General features: G+C 38.2%; 1 protein-coding gene across 1 annotated transcript in view; it reads right to left on the bottom strand.

Annotated features, from left to right (window-relative positions):
- The window catches only part of LOC146479902 (uncharacterized), a 76,360-nt gene that overhangs the window by 6,311 nt on the left and 42,549 nt on the right, over positions 1-27,500 (bottom strand). The window contains exons 10-19 of the mRNA XM_085110754.1: positions 11,474-11,556; positions 10,052-10,282; positions 9,472-9,613; positions 7,665-7,993; positions 5,834-5,978; positions 4,767-5,098; positions 2,278-2,419; positions 1,983-2,159; positions 744-920; positions 177-206 (exon numbers count right to left, since the gene is read on the bottom strand). Of these exons, the coding sequence (XP_084966880.1) occupies positions 177-206; positions 744-920; positions 1,983-2,159; positions 2,278-2,419; positions 4,767-5,098; positions 5,834-5,978; positions 7,665-7,993; positions 9,472-9,613; positions 10,052-10,282; positions 11,474-11,556 (1,788 nt within the window). The remainder of the gene's footprint in view (positions 1-176; positions 207-743; positions 921-1,982; positions 2,160-2,277; positions 2,420-4,766; positions 5,099-5,833; positions 5,979-7,664; positions 7,994-9,471; positions 9,614-10,051; positions 10,283-11,473; positions 11,557-27,500) is intronic.

Raw genomic sequence — 27,500 nt, 5'->3', positions numbered from 1 at the left:
ACCGCCAGAGATACTGCGTACATGTTTCTTGGTATAAATGAAACTTGGAGGCCGTCTGTGCACTTAGAGCACAAATAGAAATAATGGAATAACTGTTCTTCTATGGAAACCTACATAAGCCTGTTTACTCTCAGCCAATAAAATTAAGATTAACAAACTTCAGATATTCTACTTACTTGACTGTTTATCTGGAGCTTGAGAACTACCTACGCCAGGTAAATTAAATTAAATTAATTAATAAAATCAGTCAGGCTGGAGTATTTAATTTCACAGCACAATGTTAAAAGTGGAACATACATTTGTATAATAATGGGTGACAAGGAATAAAGTAAACACCATATTTATATATATTATATAGTGCCAATTCACTAGCCAAATTGCACACGTGTGTGAAATTCAATCTTCACTCCGAGTTGAAGTAGCTTTTAAACAAATGTATCGTGAACGCCTTTATGTTAGTTCCTCTACATGCTGCATCATGATGACCACAATGCGTCTAGTATAAGTGTAATACATAAAACTATATAAGTATAATGTGTCAGTATCATTCCATTATTTTGTAATGTGCTGCGTATATTCTAAGTTTTTTCACAATGATTTGTGGATCTAACAATATTTTAGTAACAGCCTTTAACCATTTAAACGGCTAAAAAAATAAATTTATAGCTTGGGCAAAAATAATTTGATGCAGATGATTAATGGATCAAATTGAATCCCACATGCAATTATTTTTGTTATTATACCTGCACAAACCGTGTTGTTGCACAGTGTTGACTCGGTACTGTTTCCCAAATGAGAGCAGTTATGTCCAAAAGGGCCCGGGGGAGGATTTGTGCAAAGACGGGTTCTTGAGCGGCTTCCGACCCCACACGTAACAGAACACGGAGACCAATCACTCCACTGGGAAAAATTGCCATTTACTACATTAAAAAAAAAAGACAATGTTCAAGAAAAGAAGAAAAGACAAATGTTCCAGGACCGTTAAAGCGAGGAATGTTTCAGACTTTCTTTTCGCTACGCTTCAGTTGCTTACTAAACTCAGTGCGATAGACCCTATGCAAAAATGGCTGACATTTTAACATTATTTTGTTTGCATTAAAATTAGCCTTACCAACCTTAGGAAATTAAAAGAATATTTCACTTGAACGAGGCTAGTAAGACTAATTTGAATGCAAACAAAAGAATATTAAAGTGTCGGCCACTTTTGCATAGGGCCCATTGTCCTTGACGAATGGAGTCTCAAGGACTGTACCAAATAATACGCACGGCTAAGGACTTTACGGGAAAAGCAGGTCTAAGTAAGGGCTATTGGAATCCCAAAAGAAAGTTGGGGGTAACTATGCATTTTCAGAGATAATTAAGTAACAATAATCTCAAAAGCATTAAAATGCATAACAACGTATGGCTTTTTTTATGTTAATTTTTTTTTTACCAAATTGAAGGTTAATTATCCCTGAAAATGCATGGTAACCCCTATTTTCTTTTTCTCTTTTAATAGCCCTTGATAAGATCTTCTTTTTCCGTATAGTCGTAAACCGCACAAAAACAGCTTTTTATTAGTTCGCATTTTCCTTTAGAAATTAGAGGTCCTCAGACCATCATGAGATGCGCAGAATGTATGCGTAGTAGTAAAAGGAGGCACCGACCTCAAATCCGAAGTTCACGCTCGGTGTATGATATATCACTATCCAGTTTCAGAGCTTTAAAGATGACTAGTACCGTATTAGCACAACATAGAGGTAGCCTTCCTGTACAGGAACCCTCAGGGATTGATAGTGTAAGGCCAAACAGGCTTTTTTTGACACTGAAATTTTCTGAGTAAACAAGTTGCAGCAACCTGTACATGTGACCTGACTTTCCTCCAACATTTTGGGGGTTGCCAATGAAATATATTTCAATCAATGTTAAATCGTTCAACTCAATCTGGGATTCAATTATAGTAAACCGTGCATTCGCTGTGAGCTAACTATCCGGTATTATACCTGGGCATTTCGTATTGTTGCATTGCACTATCTGGGTCTCGTTTCCCAAGTGAGAGCAGTCGTCTCCATAAGGACCCGGGGGAGGATTTGTACAAGAACGGTTCCTTGATCGGCTTCCGAGCCCACATGTTACAGGACATGGAGACCAGTCGCTCCATTGGGAGAAGTTTCCGTTCTCTGTATGAAAGAAGAATCCATAAATCCATGTTACAAAGTATTTGTAATTTGCAGTTGAAGGCAAACAGCTTCCATTAACCTAAGAAACACAGGATCTGGTTAAAATAGGAATTCTTACTTTTTTTGCAGCCATAGATCTCTACCCTCAAAGCTATTCGATAGTTCCAAGACTGTGGAATGATTCTGAGGTACCGTGCTCTTATTGGTGGAATCAGCTCATGGCTGACGAAGTTTTTGTGATCTGTGTTCCCTGAAAAGATCTTTAAACAAGCAAAACTTGTCATATATATCTGATGTACTCAAGGGGTACGCTAATTGGGGACACCAAATCTATAACACTAATTTAATACTAATAAAAAAAAACCTTGAGGAAATATCACTTATTTACTCTATACAATATCGTTTAACACGACTACCGACTAAATAGTAATTAATTGTCACAGTGAAAGCAGCCTTTGCATTTCCGTCAAACAGATTACTATGATTTACAGATTTTATCCGCATCTTGAAAATAGATAAAGTGCCAGACGATTTCACGAAAGTATTCAAACTTACTAATTCAAAAAAATTCAGATATGTTTATTAATTAAGACGGTCAAATTGAAACCATCGTAATAGAAAGAAAAAAAATCGTGGTCTGATCCCGTATAGTACCATTTACACTTTTCAACCATGTTGAGAGTGCTAGTTCATTAGGTGTTTTTATAGACGATAAGCTGACATGGAAAAACACGTTGATGAAAATCCTAAGAAGATACCCTCTGACATAGGTGCCATAAAAAGACATAGACACGGCTATTAAGATCTATCATGCCCTCATCCAAGCACACTTTAATTATTGCTGCATTGTTTGGGGTGGCTTAAATAATCAGTTAAGCGAAAATCTTCAAAGCTTTCAAACACCAGCTGCTAGGTTATAACAAAATCAATTAATGAAGCTAGTTCTTCACGTCTTTTGGACACTTTTGGTGGGATAAGTAAGGTTTTCATCGAAAAAAGCACAAGGCAATTATGATGTTTATTAGCAGGGCTTTACATAATCTCACGCCAGTGAATCTTCGCAACATGTTTTCTGAATACAACATTAATTATGGTTTGAGAAATTTTAATAACAGTCTTAATCACCCTCAGCCAAGAACGAAGTACCTGAAACGCAGTTTCTATAGTGGTGCCGTTCTATGGAACACTGCCGCAAAATCTGAGAGAGTGTGACTCCCTGGGGGTTTTCAAAAAGAAGACAAAAGCGCACTTTTCGTCTTCGGTGTAGTTTTTATTACAATATTTAATATATATTTTTTTACATTGCACTGATGATTTTCCGTGTACAGATAAAATAATATGACAATACATTTCGTAGTTGCCTGTTCACCACTCTTTTGATAGTAAAATGTGAAAAAATTAAAAGAACAACAACAACAACAAAAAAAAGGAAAAGAAAAGAAAGAAAGAAAGAAAGAAGGAAAGAAAGAAAGAAAGAAGGAAAGAAAGAAAGAAAGAAAGAAAGAAAGAAAGAAAGAAAGAAAGAAAGAAAGAAAGAAAGAAAGAAAGAAAGAAAGAAAGAAAGAACGAAGAGAAGAAGAATAAAGCAGAAAAAATAATCCCAAACCTAGAATTTGGAAATTCTGGCAATTCTTTAATGATTTTATACAAATTTTTAACAGGAAGGACAATTTAAAAATGAAATCAGCTAAACAGTGTTTACTTCTCAATTAGTAGTGAATTAAACAATAAATGGCAGAAATTTCGAAGTCTGCTTTCACAAGTATTCTAGCCTGATCCAACCATTGAAATAGTGGTAAGCAGCGCGAGAAGAAATGGCAAAGGATGTTTGTAAGTGAGCGAAGTAACGCCTGTATGAAGCCTTGACAATAGTTCATTTCGCCGCTCCCTTTAGACCTAATGTACAGCGCACCATGACCGCAGTCATTCACTGTGGTTTTCAGTTGCAAACCACAATAATTGTAAAAATGATCGCTACGACAATCTTTCCGTTGAACGTGTTGATTGTTCGTGAAAAAGAGTTGAAACATTAACTCTCTTTTGAAATCGGGTGGGGAGCAGCTACAATATTTTCAGCGGTCTTAAAACTCGTTTTTTTTTCTTTACTAAAGTACGCGTAACGAGACGAAAATGTCTCGCTTACACCATATAACATTTTTCACCAACATCAAAAACATTTAAATGTTGACAAAACATGTTGAAAAAAGTTGATCAGAGGGAACACCAGTAAACCAATCTCGTATCCGGAGTCCACTAGCTCTTTGGCCAGTGGTTGGTCGCCAAGAGAGACGGGAGAAATCGAAAAATCTCCATTCTTTGATTGGCTGCCCTGTTAACGGCGCTGCCTTTTACTGTAGTCTCTCCAGGCGACCAACCGCTCGCCCTTAGAGCCCGAGGACTCTGGGTATAAGATCGCCAATATACTGAAGTGAGATATTACTAAGAAGTGTATGAGCGTTCCTTTGCCCTCACTACCTTCACCTTTAAATTCGTCTCTATTTTTCCCAGCGGATCTTTGCTTTTAGCCACGTCCATTACCTAAAGAAGTACAAGTACTTCAAACCAAGAAAAACTATAATCTACTAAGTTATTTGGTTAGAATTTTACCTTGGGTTGTTGCTCTGGTGAAGAATATACCTCAAAAAACACACCATTGTTACTGTAACGGAGTGAGTAACTCTTCACCCAGGAGGGGTTATTAGGATGACCCTGGATAGAAATGCCGGAAATTTGCGTCTTAGTTCCCAAGTCAACTTCAAGCCACTGTTTTTTGTCGCTTGTTTGTGGCATCCATGAGCCTCTACTAAACCAAAGCCTGGCGTTTTCAGGGCCATCCGTTGGACTTCTTTGAGAGGACGCTGTTATGGAATCTTTTGTTATTTGGCCGTTTTGCATCCCCAACGGTGTCCTACAAGGACTTACGTTAGGAAGTGGAAATCCTGTGTAATGTAAGTGGAACATTAAAAAAAGGTTGGCAGGAAGGAGTTACCCTAGGCAACTGAAATCAATATTTAATGCGACCATTTCTTTGCGGCTCGAACAAAAAAACCGACCCAGTGTGTTTGTTTAGGCCGCCATTTTTTTTGTATGTTTGTTGTTATTGGCTTAAAGTTGACCAAACAACGAAGTTTCAAAGACTTTTAACTAGCCAACTGCTAAAGATACGTTGACACACCTTGGGCTACAGACGTTTTCCTTTTTGTGAAATTAAAATCTGACGTGTAGTTACTGCGCCTTTCAGTAGGACATGAACTCCAAAACTCAGGGTCCAAGGCTGTCAATCTTAACCACGGAGACAGCCAACAGACTATCTACTGACAATTCACAATTCACCTGACTCTGAAGATTACTTTCTTTTTTTTTTTTTTTATCGTTTCGTTCTGAAGATTACTTTCGCTCAGGTTGTCGAAACGTCAGTCCGGAATATCACCTCAAACAGTCCTTGTCAGGACTACACTCACCCGCGTGATCATAATTTACCTACTTATGAAATGATTCCTGGGCTTACAGAATTAACAGAGCTGCAAAACATTTTTCATGGAGTCCAATCTAGTTTAGTGCATGATCCTTTTTAGTAATCATGATTAATCATTGTGAATTCCCACTGAGTTTATTACGATCCCACTGAGTTTATAACGAATACACCTGGAAAAGATAAACTGCAAGATACTTACCAGATTTACAGCCATAGAAGTCAGCCCTCAATGCAATGCCAAAACGATGGTAGCTTATAGGGTTGATTCGGATGTACCGTGTAATAATGGGATTCTGCAGTTTGTGACTCACAACTGTAAACTGATCACTATTGCCATCAAATACCTTGAAATAGAAGAGATGGTTTCAGTCAAAGAAAATCGTATGGCACAATTGATGTTTGCTCGCACGGTATACGGAATGCGTCTTACAGTAGATGATACGTATGAATCTCAGTACTCTGTATGGAGTTAATGCACGGTTAGTATTACACGTGAAATCTCTTTTGTAACTAACTTGAAGAAGAGAATGGCATAAAATTGATCTACCAACTTCAAGGCATTAATCTCGTAAGGTCTTGACCAGCAGCTACAGTTACCGGCGCTGCTTGCGAAAGATCCCACCAGGTAATAGCTTATTCAACGTCTTATCCGCAAGTATATAAAATGTAAACGTCTTTAGAGGCAGACCTCAGTTATCATCGTTAGCTGCGCATACGTAGAGATAATAGAGGGTCTTTGTATATATATTCGTTGCACTTAACGGGCAGACGTTTAATGCATCTAGACGTTTGTATCCTGCTAGCAAAAGCTTCTTTCTGACAAGTCTTTTAGCATGTACGAAGCCGTTCAGGTCTCTAATATTTCGCGTAATCGGCTTGTTGACTTCCCCGAGAGAAACCTCTGCCATGAGCGCTCATATTTCCCGTTGAGCGTGCGCTTTAGATACCCCCAAATTCTTGGAGGTAGGTCACGTGAGAAACAGGTTTAAAAACCGGTTTTAACGAGTTTGTCAACTCGTGCGCATCCAGTTTTGACTGATTTGCTGTGCAAAAGTGAGCTTGCATGTAGTTTTGTTTTCCAGGCAGCAGGCAAACTGTTGGGCTTTCACATAAAAATAGGAAGAAGTCGGGATTGGGCACTCTCTCGTTTAGAAGAGAAAGAGAAATTACGTACAGTAACAGCATACGCGGGAACATGGATCATAAGTGTGACGGAAAAAGCTTTCAGTATGCTTGGATTAGCAGGGATTTTGTAAATGAAGCTGAAATCGCTAGAAATCAGTCGCGATGGATATGTACACTTTTAGTTTCACTGACTCGAAATCGAGTCAATCGAACCGCTGTTGCCAAATATTATGGCTTCGTGGATTGATATATTCGTTCACGAGCTTTCAATCGGAAGATTTTACCCTGCTAGCAGAGGTTTCTTTCTGGCAAGTCTTTTAGCATGTACGAAGTCGTTCGCGTCTCTAGTATTTCGCGTAGTCGACTTGTTTACTTAGAAGACGGATTATGGTCAAAGACAGGAATCGTCACCCCTCCCCCCCACCCCCCCCCCCCCCCACACACACACAAAATACGCTTGTGAATGTGAATTTATTCTGAAAAACCTTTTTTTATTTGACCGATTCTTCATACTCCAAACAGTAGTAGTGAAATCTTTTAAAAACGTGCTCAGTTCGGGTCAGTACTTCGCACTGCCTTGCGTCTTTCTTTTCTGTAAAAATTGTACGATTTCGATTTTTAGACGTAAAAAAAGGCTTAGCTCAATGAATTGAATTGTTCGAAGGCTTTTTTCTGCCTTTCTGTGTATTTTCAGCCATGAAATGCCGTGACTATGGAATCTTATATTCTCTGCTTGCAGAGGTCTCTCGTCAGAGACAAAAAAAAAAAAAGACTCGCCAGAAAGAAACCCAGACGTTTGAGACGTCTGTACTATAAAAATGGCCAAAATTTCGGAATCCAGTGAAAATCATTTCTTTAGGATATTAACTCCTTCAAGCAAATTAAATCAGTTGACATAATATTACCTTGGAGTATTCCTCAAAGAACGTTCCGTCGTAAGAATATGTCACAAGGTATTTCGTTACCCAATAAGGATAAGATGAACCTCCCTGCGTTGAGATTCTTGTTACTTTAGTCCAATCCCTGAAGTCTACCTGAAACCAGCTGCCATCCTTGTTTTCAGGATGTGGCTGCCAGCCTCCAAAACCTCTAGGTTGAGTGTACAAATGGAGCCTTCCTTTTCCGGGTGTAAAAGGACGCCACCAACTGGAAGCTGTCACTGACGAGTCAGGAATGGCATAACTTTCCAATCCCAAACCTGCTTCACAAACCGGAAGCTGAGGGGTTGTAAAACCTAAGAAATAATTAGCTTTAACTTTTAGTATTACCGTATTTTCTCGATTAAACGCCGGCCTTGTTTAAAAGCCGGGTCAAAACTGTTAGTTTTGTTCGAGGTACCGGCGTTTAATTGCGTCGAGCCAACAAGTACAGATATTCACTAGAGAAGCACTGCGATGACACGTACTGTACGGTATACTGCTTTTGTTACTTTAATAAATGCTCAACAAACAAGTCTGGCGTGACATTAACCGCGATGTATGCTGTACAACAAAACAAACTTGAAAATATATAGCAATGTTCACGTTCCTGTTGTTATGATTGAGGCACTCTCAGGTCTTTCAGGTCGGGTCCAAGGGAGAAATCGTCCCGCCTTGACAAACTGCGCAAGGGGTCTCAAAGAATGTGAAATAATAAATCAACCTAAAAAATGATGAAAATTTTACTTCATTAATAAACGCCGGACCCCGATTTAACGCCGGCTTCAAATAAACGCCGGGTCCCTGAGGCCAAGTTTGAAATTAACGCCGGGCGCGGTTTATTGAGAAAATACGGTATGCCGTTAGTAGAGACCTTTAGATTCTAGTACGAATACGACTTCGGATACGAAAATTTACCTTAAGTTTTTACTGAAGTACTAAGAAAATATATATCCGAGGAAGCTTCATTTTACTCTGTGAGCAACAAACCTGATAAATGAGAGCTAAGCCCTTTTGTGATTCCAAAAAGATGAGACCACCTATGTTTCGAGGACTTGTTTTCGCAACTACGAGATTCTTACAAAATCTCGTAGTAAAATGACGACGGCTATCTCGTTTTCCCGCCAAAATGACACCCGTAGTCGCACTTGTACTCGTACAAGAATCTAAAGGTTTCTATTAACACACAGGATACTTTCCTTTAATTTTAGTGCGTTCTACTTAACCATTTTGGTTTGCATCAATTTTTTGAATTCCCAGCGAAAAAGTATTTAGTTTCCATTTTCTTAAGTAGAAATATCAGCAAATGAAGGAAGTGTAACAAGGTTGTTTTTACGAAGCGTTACGGCAACTTACTAAGTTAAGGCTGTTTTCTCCACGTTTTCAATTTCCCAACGCTAGCTGATTTAACCACTCACCTCTCAGTTAAAGTCTTTTTTTGTCACAACAGAAACCAATTTTGTTCAAAATAGTATAATCTTCAATTCCTTTATAAAGGCTGATTAAAAATTGCCTCCTTGCTGTGCCACATCTTGAATTTCCATGTCAGCCGCACAATTGCAGGTCTAACCCTTCCGAGGACATTTGAAATTGATTCAATTTCACTGATAAATCGACTTACGTTCTTTAATAGCTTAGTGCGGCCAAACATAACACGATCTTTTAGCAAATACGACGGTCGTCGCCACAAGTCTGTAACTCCTAGTTCTGTTGTGTTTGACAAGAAAACTACAAATTTAACACTCGTACGGTTTTATAGGTAAAACATTACTGTTTTTATAAACTATTTACATACTGGAATGACAGCCATAGAACTCCATCCTCAACGCTATAGATCCATGGAATTTTACTGGATGAATACGAATAAAGCGAGCCACGATAGGCGGGTTGAATGTGTTGAAAAAAATGCTATTTTGGTCCATGTTACCTCGCAATACCTACAGAAAAAACAAATGGAAAGTGACTTTTAATAAATCTTTTTTCACAGCCAACAAAATCGGCATTGTGAAACCAGAAACCAGGGGTAATACTTTCGGTGGATAAAAATAGAGTTTCCTTGGCGAAATGTTAGCCCGAATTGACTCATGGAGGGACAAATATGTTACTGATAAATTAGCTTAAGGATTTTCCTAAAGCGACGATAGCACAGAAACCAGGGAGATGAGATCCCGTTTCCAAAAATTCTGCCACTTTATCTCTCGGTTAAATAATACCAACAGATTAAACTTTGTTCGCGTACAAAAACATTTTTAAAAAAGCTACTGAGACGATTTGGAAAAATAGGAAACGACATTTTAAGGATTTTGCATTACATTTCAAGCTGACTGCCCCTGGATTGGTCACTCTGGGCTTGGAATTCTACCATCACAAATTACCTTGCCAAAGTTATCAGTTGAGGCCGGTTGATAAAAACGATTATAACCACCATCGAAGCTGTAGGATACCATGTGCTGAGTCACCCAAGAGCCCCAGGTACCTTGGGTTGCAATCTTTGTGACCATGCTGATGCTGCCCAGATCCACCTGAATCCATTGTCCCTCGGACGCTGGCGGTGACACCCGCCACGACCCTTTTTCATTAAGCCTAGCTTCGGAAAGCGATCCCGTCTAAAAGCAAATCAATTTTAAATATTAAGCAAGGTCTTACGGGGTGCATAAATGGTCACTGCGTCAGGTTCCTTATCCATGCGTCTCCTTTGGCAAGATGTCACATTTCCGAGTCCTTCGCTCAGTTATGACATAGGAAGCACTCAAGCGGCCGCCATAAAGAATAATTTATACATGTTCTTTGGTGACAAATAAACGTCGGAAAATTCCTGTATAAATATTCGTTTATTATTATTATAATTATTACTATTATTATTATTATTGTTATTATTGTTATTATTATTATTATAGTAATATCTAGTAGATTTTATTCTTGTAAATAATAAAGTTATCATAATTATATATTAAAAAAAACAAACACTAAAATTATCATAATTACTGTTATTATTATTATTATTATTATTATTATTATTTATTATTATTATTATTGTTACTTCCAATTACGCGGCGACGATTCCGAATGGTTTTCGATCGTTTCTTGTCTCCACACTTTCCATTCAAACGGAGGCATCGGTTCCGTACCTCGCTCAAACCTGAAAAAATGGCGGACTCAAGAAGCAACGAATTGTTCTTTAATGAATTTCGTCCTTGATCAAAGTTGATTTGAGGGCCCCCTTGTGATATGAACAAGAACCTAAGGCTTTATAAACTAGAAATACTTCAGAGCCCAGAAATAAAAGTGCCCCTGTAGTAAAGGGCACTTGTATTGAAGTGAAATATATAAAATTCATACATTTGAAATGCGGATGCATTAAAGAATAAATAAATGAGAAACCATCCCAGTTATGTACTCAACTAAAGCAGTTGAAAAAAAAAGCCTGAAAAAATATTCTAAGCATAATGAACTTTGTTAATTATTAAGATTAACTTCTTGGTTAAGTTTCGTGTTATTTTGAGCTATCATAAAGGTAGACTATCCCTACTCATTTACAGGAGCTGCCCCGGTATTTTATATACGTGTGAATGTAGGTAGGTGTAGTGAGGAAATATTTGATATTTGAGTAAAGGGCTTCTTTATACCCATGATGGAAGAATAAGCGAAAGCGAAAGCACAAGATAATTTTGTGCAGTATGTGTTGGTCACTGCGCCATACTAGCCTTTTAAATTAAATTCTCTACATAATAAGTAATGGAAAACCACTCAATAAGATTAAAACTAGCTTTACTGACAACAGAGAAGACCATACTCACATGCGCTGTATTAAGTGTGATTGCAGAGTCGGGAATTCTTCTATCTTCCATGCCCAGGGAGGAGTCGCAGTTAGGAAATCTTTCTATATAATAAATCGACTTTGTTTAACGAGGATGAGACTTAACATTGTGTCACGGCGACTGACGAATCCGTGGCCCACAGGAATTTGGAAATTTTGTTTTCTGGGGAGGGGGAAAACCAAAGTACCCGGATACTGAAACCTCTTGGAGCAAGGACGAGAACCAACAACAAACTCAACCCATATATGACACCGAGTCCGGGAATCGAACCCGAGCCACATTGGGGCCTGTATGAATCGTTATTAGGATTACCTTTTGGGTCATTAACGTTTCCTTTGAAAATTCTGTATGATATGGGATACAGATAGCTTATTTGTCTTGGTTTATAGTATCACCGTATATTTTTACGAGTAGTGCTGTATTTCACAAGCCCTCAGGGAGAGTCAAAATAGAAAAACTGAATAGAGATATACCGCAGCGACACTAAAAAACACCCAATACGAGATTTATTATCTAACTTCAGCTTTTCCGATAAGTATAGCAAAGAAACCTAAATGGACAACTTGAAACAACCCGGGCGCGCGCCTTAGAAAACCGTTTCTTTTTCTGTACGAATAACCACCAGACCGTTTTTCTTTTCATTATAAATAACTAACTTAATCTGAAATGTCAGCCATCTCCTCCCCCTAAACCACAGGGGGCGCGGGTTAGGGGGAGGAAACGGCTGACATTTCAGACTACAACTAACTGTACGAATAACGCGTCATATTCGTTCGTTTGTTATTCCAACAGAACTAAGCGAGGTGGATAATAATAATTTTTATTTGCCCTCTTTTCTCGAAAATGTCTCAGTGTCAAATTATATTAAGACGTTGTTTCGTTCATTCAAAAAAGGGAACGAGTTCAAAAAGAATGCGAATTCCTAATATTTTGACAGGCACGAAGCGTTGTTCTACACTCCCAATGGTTGGATTGTTAGTCCATTGCAGGGTTCTCCCCGCCTTCGTTTTACCAGGTGTCCCTACGATTCTCCCACAGAGCATAACACCCAGAATCAGTGACCAGGGTTCTTACTGCCATAAGATAAATAAGACATGGCATAAGATAAAATTTAGTGAAATGCACCTCATAAGTAAAGGTTTTACTGCCCTTTGATGTGTAAATTACACTCTACAGAATGACCCACCTTGGCAGCTTGTAAGATTACATTGTATTGTCTGGGTGTCACTTCCCAAATGAGAGCAGTTATGTCCAAAAGGACCCGGTGGAGGATTTGTGCAAGAACGGGTTCTTGTGCGGCTTCCAACTCCGCATGTTGCTGAACATAAGGCCCAGTCGCTCCACTGGGAGTAGTTACCATTCTCTGCAGCAAGAAAAACAATTATGCTTTCGCTTCTCTTTTCTTTGTTATTTGGCGTAAATGCATAAGCCCGCGCGGTGTATGGAGTGAATTAGAGAGAGAATTTACTTAATCACACGCAAGCACAGCAGTCACTACAGAAAGTTCACAGAAGAAACGTAAAGCAACTGACTGGAATAATGGAGATGGAAAATCAAGTTTGACTATATCTCAAATCGCTGAGACTGAAACATAGGTTAACCGTGATTTTCCCCTAAAACGTGTTTTTTTGTAAGGCATGATCTTGGGGCGAAAGTTCACGCTTTAAGGCTGCAGTGTGACTACAAGTCATTCTGGTCACGTGTGCTGTAACTAGACTTACCAGGCTTTCTGGGGAAACGAATGTTTAAAGGTTTGATGAACAGAGTTGATAAGGTGATTTGGCCTTCGCAAAGAAGAAGAAGAAGAAGAAGAAGAAGAAGAAGAAGAAGAAGAAGAAGAAGAAGAAGAAGAAGAAGAAGATGATGGTACTTTATTTGAATACATCGCAGCCTTGCGGCTGAATTGCGTACAAGTACAAGTGCTTATATAACATATCTCTAATGTATCAGCATTAAATTCACAAATTGTAAGAAATGGAATTGCGAATAAATCAATAATATTAAAAATATAAATATCAGCTAAACCTTAAAACGTATGATACCATAAAAACATGATAAAACAATTCACATTCATTGGCGTGGTTTGCTGAAGATATAAAAAAGCTATTCCTAAACCTGTTGGTTTTACAGCGTGGTACAATAAACTTGCGCACATACCTTAAGTTATAGCTACTTTTAGGCACTTCCGATACAAGATGTGCAAGCTTATGGTCTCTATCTTTGATGATACTATTAAACGTGCGCGTACAGATCTCGTTGTGGTGATCCTGTATAGTGGGTAGATTTATAGGCTCAAAAATGCCTGCTGGTAATCCTTAGAAAGACAAATAATGGGCATTGATCGCTTTTGTATACGTTCTAATTCATATGCTAAGTACTTAGGGAGAGCATAATGAAAGACTGGCGTAGCATAGTCCATGACTGACCGCAAACAGGAGGTATAGAAAAGGTAAAGATCACTTTGCGAGACATTTGCTTCTTTGATGCTTTCTTGATGACCCCTGAAACGTGTTCCTTTCAAGTCAGGTCGCTAGAAATAGTTACATCTGACAACTTCGCGCTGTCAACTACCTTAACATTTTCCCCGTTTATAACAATAGGAGAGAAGACTCTTTCTTCCTTAGCGAATGAAATTCGCAGTTCCTAAAATTTTTCATGGTTTAGCCGAGTACTCTGTTCATACGTGACCATTCAGCTGCCTCATCCGTACTTGCTTGCGCTTCACTTTGTTGACCTTTTAAATACTAATTCTGAAGCCGTGGTATCATCCACGTACTTCCACAGAAATATGCTATTGATAAGAAACTAAATCACTATCAGAAAGAGCCACAGCCCTAATTTAGTGCCTTGAGGAAATCCAGAACTAACTGCATTCCATTCGAAGACACAGCCATGCGAAGGCTTTATTCTTTGAAATCTGTCTGATAAAAAATCTATGATCCAGTTTGTGATGCAAATTGGCAACTTGAGCGCGCACAACTTCCTAACTAGAATACTATGACCTATCAAGTCGAATGCCCTCCTGTACAGTTCATACGGTGCTCCCATTTCCGTCAGTTCCTTGAGAACAAGGACTTCGAGATTCGAGTGCTGACGAGTAAAATGTCTGGTTAGCCCTTCTTTACCACACTTTCCTGGTATCCATGGTAGTTGGTTATTCTGAAACGCCTGGTAAAGCTGGTTTTGGCACACAAATTAGAACCCGGAAATCCAGGTTATATAAAAGAAAAGGGTGAATTTTCTCCAGTTGGTAAGTTGGGTTGTTAAAAAGTCAATACGCCTGAAACTTTAAATAGTCACCCAGTGGGCTTGCTCTAGCAAATAGTCAACATTTCTCAATTGACTGTAACTTGACTATCAGTTATTCAAAAGAAAGAATGAACACAAGATTTTCTTACCCGAGTAGCAACCATACAACTCCATCCTCATCGAGATCCATCCATGAAATTTTACTGGATGAATGCGAATAAAGCGAGCGACAATAGGTGGCCTGAAGTTGTTGATTACAGTACTGTTTTGATTCCTGTTAGCTTGAAATATCTAAAAGAAAAAGAAATAAAGAGTAGATCAATAAACCTGAAATTATGACTACAATTACCGTTGAATTCTACGAAAAGGCTCAAATGTTCTCCACAGAAATGTTTTAAAGGTCACTCAAGAAATTTGTTTTTGAAGGACTCAGTTTATCCTACAAATTCTTCCAAGATCAAGTCATTTTCAAAATATCAAGATCAAATAGTATTAACAACCAGTTACCGAGATACAGTTCTGCGGGAAGTTGTCGTCAAAGGAAGCTTTTTAGAGTCAAGTACTAAATTGTATACAAGGAAGGATCTTAAGATCAGTTTCTTAATATCAGTAGTTCTAGTTTTGCTTTCACACTTCACCTTGCCATGACTATTGTTTGAGGCCTGCTGATAAAACTTGAACTGACCACCATCAACGCTGTAAGAAACCTTGTACTCAGTCACCCACTGGGCTGCCTCTCCTCCACCCTGAGTTGCAATCTTTGTTACCGCAGTGATCTTACCCAGATCCACCTGAAGCCATTGTTTTAAGTCCAACAATGAAGGTGACCACGCACCCACGCTGCAGTTTCCCGCTGTGGAACCAAGCCTCGCTTTGGAGGCTCCATGAGAGACGTTAAACTAAAAAATCAGCTTGCTTATTAGAGAAACACACTGTGAAAGTCGTATTAAATAGAATGTAGTGAGCGTAAATTGTACCACCATGAACCTTGTAAACGCTTATGACTACAAACAAAAGAGCTGTCCACTCGGTCGTTGTGCTGGTTTCGTGAGTTCGTTCACTCGGTTTTTCGTTTGTTCGTTTTCACCGGTGAACGTTCCGTGCACCAACTGATGTGTTAACTCGAACATTTGGCTATCTGTTTGCTCATATTGTTATTCGTTCACTCGTTCTCCCACTTGCGTGTTCGTTTGTGTTTCTGGTTTGTTTAGTTGTTCCTTTGTTTGTCCAATTTTTTTATAAACATGGGCATAGAAATGTTATAGACAATTAAATTTAACCATTGAAAATCTGTATTTAAACATTACAAAGATGTTTCTACATGGTTTAATACTTATGGCTGTCAAGCTACAGAGAAAGACTTCTTCTTTCTTCATTGATCTGATCCACAAGAACCTTATCTCCTAATATAAAAGTAAAAACTTGCAATAAATCAAGGAAAAGTTTATTTTGGAGTTTACTTACAGCTGTGGTAGCTGTGATGGCAGAATCAGGAATTGTTTTTTCCTCCATTCCCAAAGGAGAGACACAGTCTGAAATCATGTAGCAAACAGACATTATTCAGTACTTATTTGTGTATGTGATTAACACAGCAGCGTATTTGGGTAAAATAAATGTGTTCTTTCCAAAGAGCCAGAGCAATGCTCCTCCGTAACAAAGGTACCTGAATGCTAACAACAGACATTCCCAGAAATTAGAGAGTGCACGCTGACCTTTTGATGCGTTAACTAAGTTTCTGAACAGCATTATCCTTCACTGAAAGTATGAATTCTGATTCACTGACCCTTTTATTATAAGGTAATCATTTTTAAAATAAAAACTTCTTTCCATATTAATTTTGATTCAGAGAATTATGTTATGTGTCACATAAAAGGCTACTGCCATGCACTCACCTCTTGTTAAATTCCCTAAAAATTAAAAAGACTGTCAGTATAGAAACGTAACTCAAAACCTAATTAACCCCTTTATTCCCAAAAGCACATTTTAGTTAATTTTGCAAAACGCGAAAAAAGCTCCAACATATAAAGGAACTGAGAGAAAATGCTGCCATTGGAATGATCACCACTAATGGTCTCCACGCATTCGCTCTTGGATAAATTTCAATATGAGTGCTTCAAATGGAGGAATATTGCTTTCCTGGCAAAGTGGATTTCTTCCGAGCACGCTATGTCCGTTTATTTCTTTTGAACGGATTTATTCCCCGCATTAAAGATACTTCGTCTTGTAAGTCTGATGCATTTTAATAATTTAAGAAAATATATTCCGGAGTGTGATTACACTCCAATGAAAATCGTGAGATAAAGTAACTACAAAATGTCAAACGGTAAGGACAGCTACTTGCACAAGTCAGAGGTACCGGGGTTCTTTAGATCTCTCTGCACGATTGATTTCTCCAAAAGGTTTCTTCATAAGATTGGGTTAAAAACAACGACTACTTTCTATCAACCAACCACAAGATAGAGTGCACCAGCTCAAATACCTAAATTGTAGACATATTTGGTCTTTCCGAAACATCAGAACTTGAAGAACAGTGTCAGACCGTGCTTCCTGAGAACTAACGAAACCTAAATTTACTTACGAATGTTTGGTTTATCAACAGAGTCGATAATCAAAGGTAAATTGGCCACCATAAAGAGATTCGAGTACTGACGTTTGAAACGTTAGCCCTCCGTCAGAGCGGTGGTCAATCACTTAATCTTTAGTTATCAATTCTTTTGATAAACCAAACATTCGTTTCTACTCCGCACCGACGCAGCACTGCAGCTTCTTTAGAAACTAACCCCCTTATCTAGATGTACTTGCACGAACATACTGACTAGCAAACAAGGAAATAGAAAAATCAAATGGAATACTTAGAAAGAACTACATTTCAAGCAGGGTCAATTCAAAACCAGCGAGGGGGATATTGTTTACACCACATAACTTCCAGCACAACAGTCGCAATCACACAACTGAATTACTCAGCGCATAAATCACGAAATAAACATTAACGATAGTCAACTTCACTATAAAGTACTAATTAACATCTTACATTGAGATGAGCCTCCTCCTGGACCACAAGCAGCAACTTCTTGCACTATAAAAAATCGTTATAATAACAGGGTCATATTTTTGCCATGCCGGGACCTGAAAAGAGAACCTTAGTCCCCAACGCTAAGCCCTACCGCATCAAATGGCGTTTTATTTAAATATACAAAAGATAGACTGCAGTGATTCACCATATCGTACTGCAGCAGCTAAGAACATCGTAAGCTAAATTTCTGTTTTTGTAAATTTGAAAAATGAATACCAGGTTGTCTCAGCTGCTATTGATTTACGTTTTGTTATATTTCCTCTTTTTTCTTTTTAAAACAGTCTCGTTCTTTTTTGTCCCTCTTTGCACAAATTGTTATTTTAATAACGTATAGTTAAATTACTCATTCAAAGTCATACGACCGACGAAGTCAGAGAGCCAATATATTCAGCAATTTATCAATCAGATTTCAGGTCCAATACTGTCCTGGTATTGGACCTGTTATGCATGAATGTTATTATCAGAAGTTATCCTGCTTTAGCTTACAAGCAAAATATTATTTTACGTAATGAAAATTGTTATAACGAGACAAGTAAATTCGATCAGCTTCAACGCATTAAACCTAAAATTCACAATCTTGATAAAAACATCTTATTATTGCTTTGACATTTGTGGTGCATGAAGCGAGCTTCTGTGATTGTATCGTTTTCGGCTGTTTTCAGTAAACTTTATTTTTAATACACTTTTTACATTTTTATAATGTGTTAATAAATTGTGTGTACATTAATATTTTAGTGCTTTTATTGTAAAATGTTTAAGCTTTATTGAATTCACCTGATTAGTAAGCACAGGGTCTCCAATAAGCTTCAGCTAAAAATAATATTTTAATCTAATTTCGGAAAAAAGCAGCAAAAACATCGGAGTGGGGACAGGGCAAGTTTACTTAGCCGGATAGCTAGCCTCATACGAATACCTGTTAGCATGGTAAAATAAAGATGTCCAAACGCGGTACCAAGGTCACGTTTTTGAAACTCTTTAATGAGAACTCCATTTGATCCTCTCCATTAAAGAAAATTTCAAAGTAAATGAATTTCGTAAAAAGAATTGTCTTCATTGTTATCCGTTTGCACGGAAATGAGGCAGTTATTTGATACCTTGTATTATAAACGCTTGCAGGAAACCATGTCCCCTCCAAAAAGCAACTGGAGATATATTGGGTGCCTCCCTCTCCTGGGGTTTGCATACGAAATATTGTCTGGTTGATCTTACTTGCCGACTTAAGCTTAGCCCTGATTTTTCTTCGTATTAGTGATAAATATAATCTACCTCTTATTACTCCAATATTTACAGGTGAAAATATCTTAACAGTCGTTCAAAACAGAGCAGCTGTTTTTTGCGTGTACCGACCTGTAATATTTTCCAAGGCCTTATAATGTTGTAAGAACTATGGAAAGTTCCTTTAGCTTGAAGAAGGCATTCTGAGTCCGTTTTCGGAAGATTGCAGACAAATCGTAAGAACCCTGACAGTGCGTCGCCTGTTCCTCTCTCGCGTTTGCGCTGGGAAGAAGCTAAGCTATAACGCATTGAATTTATACCATTATTGTTTTGATTGCGCTAACATCCTATGATATCCTTGTTAAGGCCTTTGCTTTTGTGGACTAACTGCGTAGGAGTAGAAGTAGAACTTCCTATGATATCCTTGTTAAGGCCTTTGCTTTTGTGCACTAACCGCGTAGGAGTAGAAGTAGAAAAGTCGAACATTTTTACTTCTTAACGCATCCTCTACAATGACGAAGAAATTTCCTTTTCAACATGTGGTTGAAAAATGATGGAAAGGCTGTCAGTAAACGGGCACTTGTTCTCTGAAGAGCTGTCACCCGTTCCTCATGTAATATTCTTGGTTCAAACGAGCATTCTTTCTGTGAAATTAGAATTTGTTGTGGCTTTTTATGTTTTGTTGTCCGTTATCAGTCCCCTGTAAAACATCTTCAAAGTGTTTTACCGTCATGAGAGACGACTGAATTGTCATACTAGTGCCTCGAGATGAAAACGTCAGGAGATCCCACTGTAATAATTTTCATTTCGCAAATAGCCGTGTAATAAAGTAATAACCAAGACCGGTTAGTGGACGCTACGTGAAAATCGGTGTAGGCCCCCGATCCTTGTTTTGGAGCTCGTGACGTTCCGTCGATTATTTTAAGATTTTGCATTGATATCAGTTTTCTTTTTCGGTCCACGGCTTTTGGCTGAAAAACGCTTACACACAGTTTTTACTTTTCGTGCTAGTATCCTGTAATCGATGCACTGAACGTCTAAGTAGGTTTCGTTGCTTCCAGAAGGAATTCAAATTGGCGAATTTCATATTATTTCGTTTTTTAGTTTGTTTTATTTCTAACTGAACTTCAGGCTTTCTGGTTTTCAGTGTGTATCGTTTTAAGGTAAGGTTATTCAATGGAAGCAGTAATTGTGACCCAAACCTTCGACCAAGCTGCATGATATGTAGCTCAAAGTAAACACCCTTAATTATGTTTTGGAAGTTACCAAAAATTCTTCTAACAGTTACCTGTGATTTTAAAATATTTCTGTGACGCATACGTTTTATGTTGTACTCACCCATCCTTACTGAAAGTTCCAAAAGGAGCAAACACGCTGCTACAGCCTTCATCGTTGTAAGTGCCGAAGCTTGCGCGAGAGCGAACTAACTTTCTTTGTTTAGGCGCTGTTCCGTTTGCCCATATTTACAACACTAATTATGATAATTGTAATCCCACCTATTAAATATTCCACGAGAAGAAAATATCTTCAGCTTTTAACACCTTACCATGGGAACATCGGAAAAGTGGTAGAAATTATAAACAAAAAAATTATACCCAGTTTTTGCTTAGTTGCTTTTATTTAAGAATTTGATCCACCGACTCGAAAGTTAGCAAAATTATGACTGACACGCTAAAGTAATACTTGAAATAATGTTTTCTGTGTTCCGATATATTGTTGTTTGGCATTTCTAAAGGCACATTTTTAAAGCTAATGTAGTGTAATCAGTCCGGATTCTTTGGCTGAAAATTCAAGTCGCATAGAGTTTTAGTGTGCGGGACATTGTTTCACGAATTTTTGAGCTGCCGTTGGCCTAAGGCCTAGGAAAATGCTATTTCGCGCTCTAAGCGACATATCTGCCCCATATAAGCTCTTCCAGTGTTTCGAAAGTTTGAGGAGGTCATATTTCGCTATAGAAAGCTCTATTTTTTTAAAAATCAACAATTTTTAACCGACTTCTCGTCTGTGGCGGTTATGGCTTTCGAGTGGGTGTTACCCCCCAACGAACTGTCAGCTGCCCCCTGAACAGTATGACTAAGGTTCGACTCCTAATTGGAGGGGTGACGCACAAGCAAAACTTGGCCGAAACTTAGCTGATACCTAACAAAATACGCACTTGATTAAGTTTGCGAATAAATGCCAAGTTTCATTCCCTAGTGTTCGCGCCGAATAGAATTCAATTACATCTGACAACTACATTTGCGCTCTCCTCTCTAAGCAAAGGGTGTTTGTTGTTGTTTGTGCGGGTAAGGAGTTCATTTGCTGCTACTCTTGCCAGCATATTCGACTGAAATGCGACGTTAACTTCTCGGGCCTCCCTCAGGTCGAAGTCAATCATTGCGGACGGAGAGAAAATACATCATACCTATTTACCTTTTAATGGCGGGTGCTAATTTGCATTGGTAATTAAAGGAGGGGGCGGCTTTATACAGGAAACTTTTTTATAGAGAACAAAGAGGGGAGCAAGAACACAAGAGACGAAAACGATAACAACGGAAGCAGAAATAGTTATTTTCACAGCAAGGAAAAAATCTACCGTGTTTGCGTACTCAAGTTGTCAAATAATATGATAATTGGTGGATTCTTTTTCGCACCTTATCATATATTTTAGTTATATTTCATATATATACACTTTATTCTATAATTTTCCCGAAATAACAAAAAACGCTTAATCACAGAGACTCAAAACAGCTTAACTGAGACGAAATGATTTAGGGATAATAAATGCAATGTTCTCCATTAGGTTCTCGGAAGAGATAATATTTTTTCGCAGGTGGGGGATATATTGATTATTTGTAGACCCCAAGGCCCTTCTTAACAAAATTGGGAACATTTGTCTGTCAATTTCATTGTCTACCAAGGTGCTTCGCCTTCTATGCTCACAGCAACGGTTGTTAAGAAAGCTTCTGAAAAGGGGCATATTTTCCGAAAAAAAAATCATGAATGCACACTGAGAGCGAAGCATTATGAATAGTACGTTTTGCATGTGTGCTTTTTGCTCTCCTCGGTGATGGACTGTAATACTCCAGTCATAAATCTTTGCTTTAATTGCTATTTATTTGCTTTGCGTACATAAATGGTTGTTATCTTTTGTATCTTTTTTGTATCTATTGTACCTTTTAAATGCCCAATGAATATTGGGCATTTAAAAGGTATTGCCCTCACTATTAATTATCATTCCTATTGTTTTTTATGTAAAAATTGTAGTATGTTTCTATTATTGCACTTTTATTATTCTTTACTTTTTTGCTCTATTTAGTTGCACGTTACACGCCAGTTAGTTGCACGTGGCAGTGACCAACTCGAAAGCCTAAGCTCATTTTACTTTTCACATTTATGTTATTTAATGCTATCTTTCTGTTACTTTTCTTATATATTGTAATTTCCTTTTGTTGTAAACCATTGAAATAGTGCCGTAATAATAAAAACCTTAAAAAAAAAAACCCCTAATCTCACTCTTCCGCCTTAAAAGTAACCGCGATAACTACTTCCATTTAATTACACCGAATTAATAAGACAAATTTCAAGTATGATTTTCTAACAGGAAGTTCTCGGAAACCGATAAATATAAATTTACATTTTTAAAATATACTCAGGCCCATTTCGTTCGAGCGGATTGATGTAGTTCAAAGTTAAACATAAGAACAAAATCAACACTCTGTTCGATCTTCCAGGTTGTAAATTCCATTTTATAGAACTGGATTAATGGCTTTCGTATTTGAATCTTGTAACGTGTGTAAGATGTGGCTGCGAATGACAAAGTAAAAATACCGCACAATCAGACAAATATATCTGGGCCTATAGTTTACTTAAGGATATTTATAGGGTGTTCTGACTAAGTCAGTTTTAGCCACATCCCACAAGCCTAACATTTTTATTATAATGCTTGTTATCCTTATGTGGGATCCCTGAGCCCGAGTATTAGGCATACCATGTATTAGCCATGCCCGTGTGGGACTGATTAAACAATATATATGAATGTCTTCCTCCTTTTGTTAACTGAGAAAAAAAATCATCTTTAATCATGTGGTCAGTCTAAGTTTTCTACCCCCACAACGATGATGTAACAATCACGAGTGACTGTGAATAAATCTGATATGTCTGCTCGATTTTACCAAGAGGAATCCAATCCAATTAAGTGAAGTTTATTCCGAAATAACGAACAAGCATGAGCTACTGCAAGTCATTGTTTCTTTAGAATTTGTATTCGCCTACCTGGCCATCTTCAACTACACATAAATGTTTCACATTAGAAAAAATTACATGCTGATGAAAGTTTCCTCCTCAATAGCACGATTACTTATTACTCAGTCAAGCCGAGAAAATTGGCCCAGTTTATAACACTGTCTCCCGCATTTCTTCTGGCGAGTCGTGGTATTGAGAAATAGGACTAAAGAGAGGACGAATTTGATTGACGATGTTCATCGTGTTAATTGCCCTGTTTAGTTGTTCACCTTTGCTGCTTAAAGGATTTTCATTGCTCATGGGAAGAGCCGCATTGCTATTTTCGCAATTCAGCTCCACAGCATCGCCTCGATCACCACAATCGTCCGGACCATTGAGAAACGTAAGCAGTTTGTGTTCCCACAGAGGTCTTTCTAATGGATTAGAATAGTCGATAAAGTTTCTTTTCCTTAACTCTCTAGGTAGTTTACGGCAATCTTCGTTATCAATTCTTATAATAACCAGACTGTTGTCTCTACAGTTCAAAAGTCGATCTTTTGCAATGTTTAGCTCGTAGCTGCAGAAGCTGCTCTTGAGGAAACTGCTAGATAGCACTGCTACGATTTTGTAACTTCTGTACACACTTTCCGCCATGCTGTCTTGGAAAGGTTTTCCAGGTTCAAAGTCTCTGTAATGTATGCAACACTTAAGATGATGTTCATCTTCCAGGAGAGGGAGGAGCTTTCCAGTCACCCAATCAGAATCGTCTTGGCTGTATATTAGGAAAGCGTGGTAAGCAAATTCTACGAGGTTAAGACAAAAACAAAAACAAAAAAAGCGAATGACTAAGAATTCCCGTCCATTCATTTGCACTTGATACAAGGATATATGAGAACGATGTATTATTCAGCGACTAACATTGGCATACTCGGAAAAAGCCGAGTACTCTTATCAGGAGCCGAACCTAAGATCTTCCCCTCCTTCGTAGCATCCGCACTTGTAATCGGAAAGTCTTAGGTTCCACACGAGCACTCGAATTTCGTTTTCCGAGTATGCCTGTGTCATTCACTCAAAAATACATTATTCTCATTTATTCACCAGGCTTACAATATACCATCACTTTTATTTCATTGCGCATATGCCGCACATTGACATTCAAATCCTAGGAGTATGTAGGATGCTTGTTCCATGAACCTAGTTTAATGACCTTAGCTCCCACGAGTCTCCTAGCTTTAGCTCAGTGGAAGAGCATCCGAACAAGTCATTGGAAGGTCTTAGGTTCGAATCCAGATAGGAGCACCCAGATTTGCTTTTTCGAGCATGCCTGTGTCACTCACTAAATAATACGTCATTCCAATTCATTCACCGGACTTAAAATTACAGTCACACTTATTCCAAAAAGGATATACTTACCAGAACTAGAAATATCACCTGAAAGGTAAGAAAACATGATAAGAACAAAATGAAGTTCTCAGAAATAACACAGTGCGTAGCATTAGTGTTTTTTGACAAAATAATCAAAATATGTAGCAAGTAAGAACGCTAAGCGTGTTGTTACCATGTTTTGTACAACGAACCCAAAAATCCGATTGTTATAGCTGAGCCGTGTGGCAGCAATTGTTCCTGCTTTAATTAACCCCCACCCTCCTCAAAACAAAACAAAAAATGCTGTTTGTTTATTTTTTGGTCAATATCATGAAATTATGATTCGAGCATAAAAACTAACGCTATTTCTCAATTTTAGATAGACGAGGGGGATAGTTTCTACATAAACCGCGCTGCTGCCTCGGTGGCCAAGTGGAAAAGAATGTTTGGTTGTATCAGTAGAGTTGACAAAATTAAATTTGGTCACCGTAAATAGATTCTGGCGAATTTCTTTACGGTGACCAAATTTCCTTATAAACTCTGTTGATAAAACTAAACATTCGTGTCTCAATTTCAGCCATACTACTATAATTTGTGAAAAAAAAAAAAAAAAAAAAGAGAAATAAAAAGTTGAGTCAAATGAGAAGGCCAAGATTATCAAAAAATCCCATTTTTATGCCCGAACCGCATACCCAGGGTTGAGGATGACACCAAGCGCTTCGTGTCCAAGTCCCTGATTCAAATTTAAACGCTTGATTACCAAGACTTAGAAATGCCCGTGTTATGACCTTCGCGAATCTTTGTCAATCTTTGTTTATGAAATGCATAGTAAAAAGAGAAAAGATACAAGACTACTTCACTTTGAGTTTAATGGTGTAACTTTCTTTGAGAGAAATTAAACTTTATTTACTCGAAATGCATGTTTTCTATAGTCCATGATCTGGTCCGTAATCATAGGAGTTATTATCAAAAAGGGTGAGTCTGATTTATTCAATTTCGATCCATTCCCTCTTACAAACCCAATTAGACAACACAAAGTCCAATTACCAATTAATCTTATCCATAATAAATTCGTTTGAAATTCGGAGGAAGACTTTTGGAGAATGAAGAGACAATCATATCGTTTGCGAGAGATGTAAAATAATTTTTGCCACAGTCAATATTAGACTAAATGTGATACCAACCTGGTGGAGATTTCCTTTTCTTCTTGAGCAAGAAGTAATACCTTAATAACCCAGCAAACAAAGCCAATGCCACTAGAATTCCAGTGGAACTGAACACATAAGTTGTGATTCGGCTTCCACCTACATGAAAAAAAAAAGGACTAGTATTAACTATTTTGCTACACAATTTGGTTACGACTAAAGGCTGGTTTCCATATGATCGCGGATCGCAGATCGCAATAAGGTCTGCGATCGTCTGCGATCATATGGAAACCAGCCTTTAGATAGAACATGGTTCTATCTTCTGCGATCGTCTGCGATCGCGATCGCAGGATCGCAGACGATCGCAGAAGTAGTTTCCAAACGATCGCAGACGATCGCAGACCTTATTGCGATCTGCGATCTGCGATCCGCGATCATATGGAAACCAGTCTTAACGGAATTGAGTGGCGACAAATTTTCGACACTTGCTTCCCTAGCACAAGAAAACATCCCTGCCATTATGTAACGAAACTTTTAAAAATGCCTCTACTGCCAGAGGTGACCAAGATGAAAAAAAAAAAAAAAAAAAGCAAAATTCACTTTGAAACTTATCTAGAAGCAAACAATGTGATTGAAACAAAAAGTTCTCCTGAGTAGCTTTCATTTTAACATTTTACCCAAACACCCAGTACGTTATATTTGCTGCACATGGGCAGAAGTTTGACTTTGGGAGTAAAAAGGACAAATATATAAAAATTACCACAGGTTATCATAAGTGTAGGACCTCCGGCACTTGTCATCTTTGACGGCTATATTGTTTTAACGAGCTTTCTTGCAATAATTATAACAGATTACAATACTAATTGTCGTAGAAAAAACGCATGCTGTTTGCCCGTTGTTTACAAGCGTTCGTATTTGGTGAGAATGGCCATGTCAAAGCCCTTCTATATCGCTACTTCTTGTAGTTTAAAGCAGGTCTGTGAAAGGCGTATGACTGTTTGTAGCGGCTCACATTATTGGTCCAAGACATAAAAACAATGGTACTGCGGGTTATCAGGGTCCATTTATAATAAAGCTTAAAACAGGTGCAGGCCTACTAAACATCACCCTTGACAGTTTCTGCAGACAACCCCATCACCCACCATAAAGCCCTGGTCAAACGGCGCATGATAGTCGATGATAGTTGATGATAGTCAAAACTATCATCCACTATTATCGACTATCAAACGGTTGGTCAAACGGCTCAAAGAAACTCGTGATAGCTGACGATAGTTTACCGTGAGCCTCTAGTGTCAGGCACCTGCCGAGTGTCAACATCGCGAACGAAACTTCTCAGGGATGAATTTTTCGCGGCGAAAGAAAGCAGCTGCCTGCTTCGTTTTCCTTCAGTTGTTGGAAGAAGTAACTGAAAATTAATCTTGAGGGCGCTGGTGGAGAAATCAGCAGACCGAAGAACTATCATCAACTATCATGCGCGTGGTCAAACGGGAAAAACTATCATCAACTATCATGAAGAATTTGAACACGCTCAGAGTGAATGATAGTTGATGATAGCGCATGATAGTTGGTGGTTAAATGAGCGCGCGCGCTTTAACAATCATCGACCATCATCAACTATCATCGACTATCATGCGCCGTTTGACCAGGGCTTAAAGAACCACTTAGACAAACCAATGACGTATTATAAGTGTTGTGCCGCCAGTCGTAATAACACAAATGATGGATCAGAGAATCAACCCTTCAGTGTATGTTAAAA

This window comes from Pavona decussata, unplaced genomic scaffold (genome assembly GCF_977016875.1).
Source record: "Pavona decussata unplaced genomic scaffold, jaPavDecu1.1 SCAFFOLD_58, whole genome shotgun sequence".
Classification (NCBI taxonomy): Eukaryota; Metazoa; Cnidaria; class Anthozoa; order Scleractinia; family Agariciidae; genus Pavona; species Pavona decussata.
The sequence above is the reverse complement of the archived record's forward strand: the minus strand, read 5'-3'. Positions and strand labels throughout refer to the sequence as shown.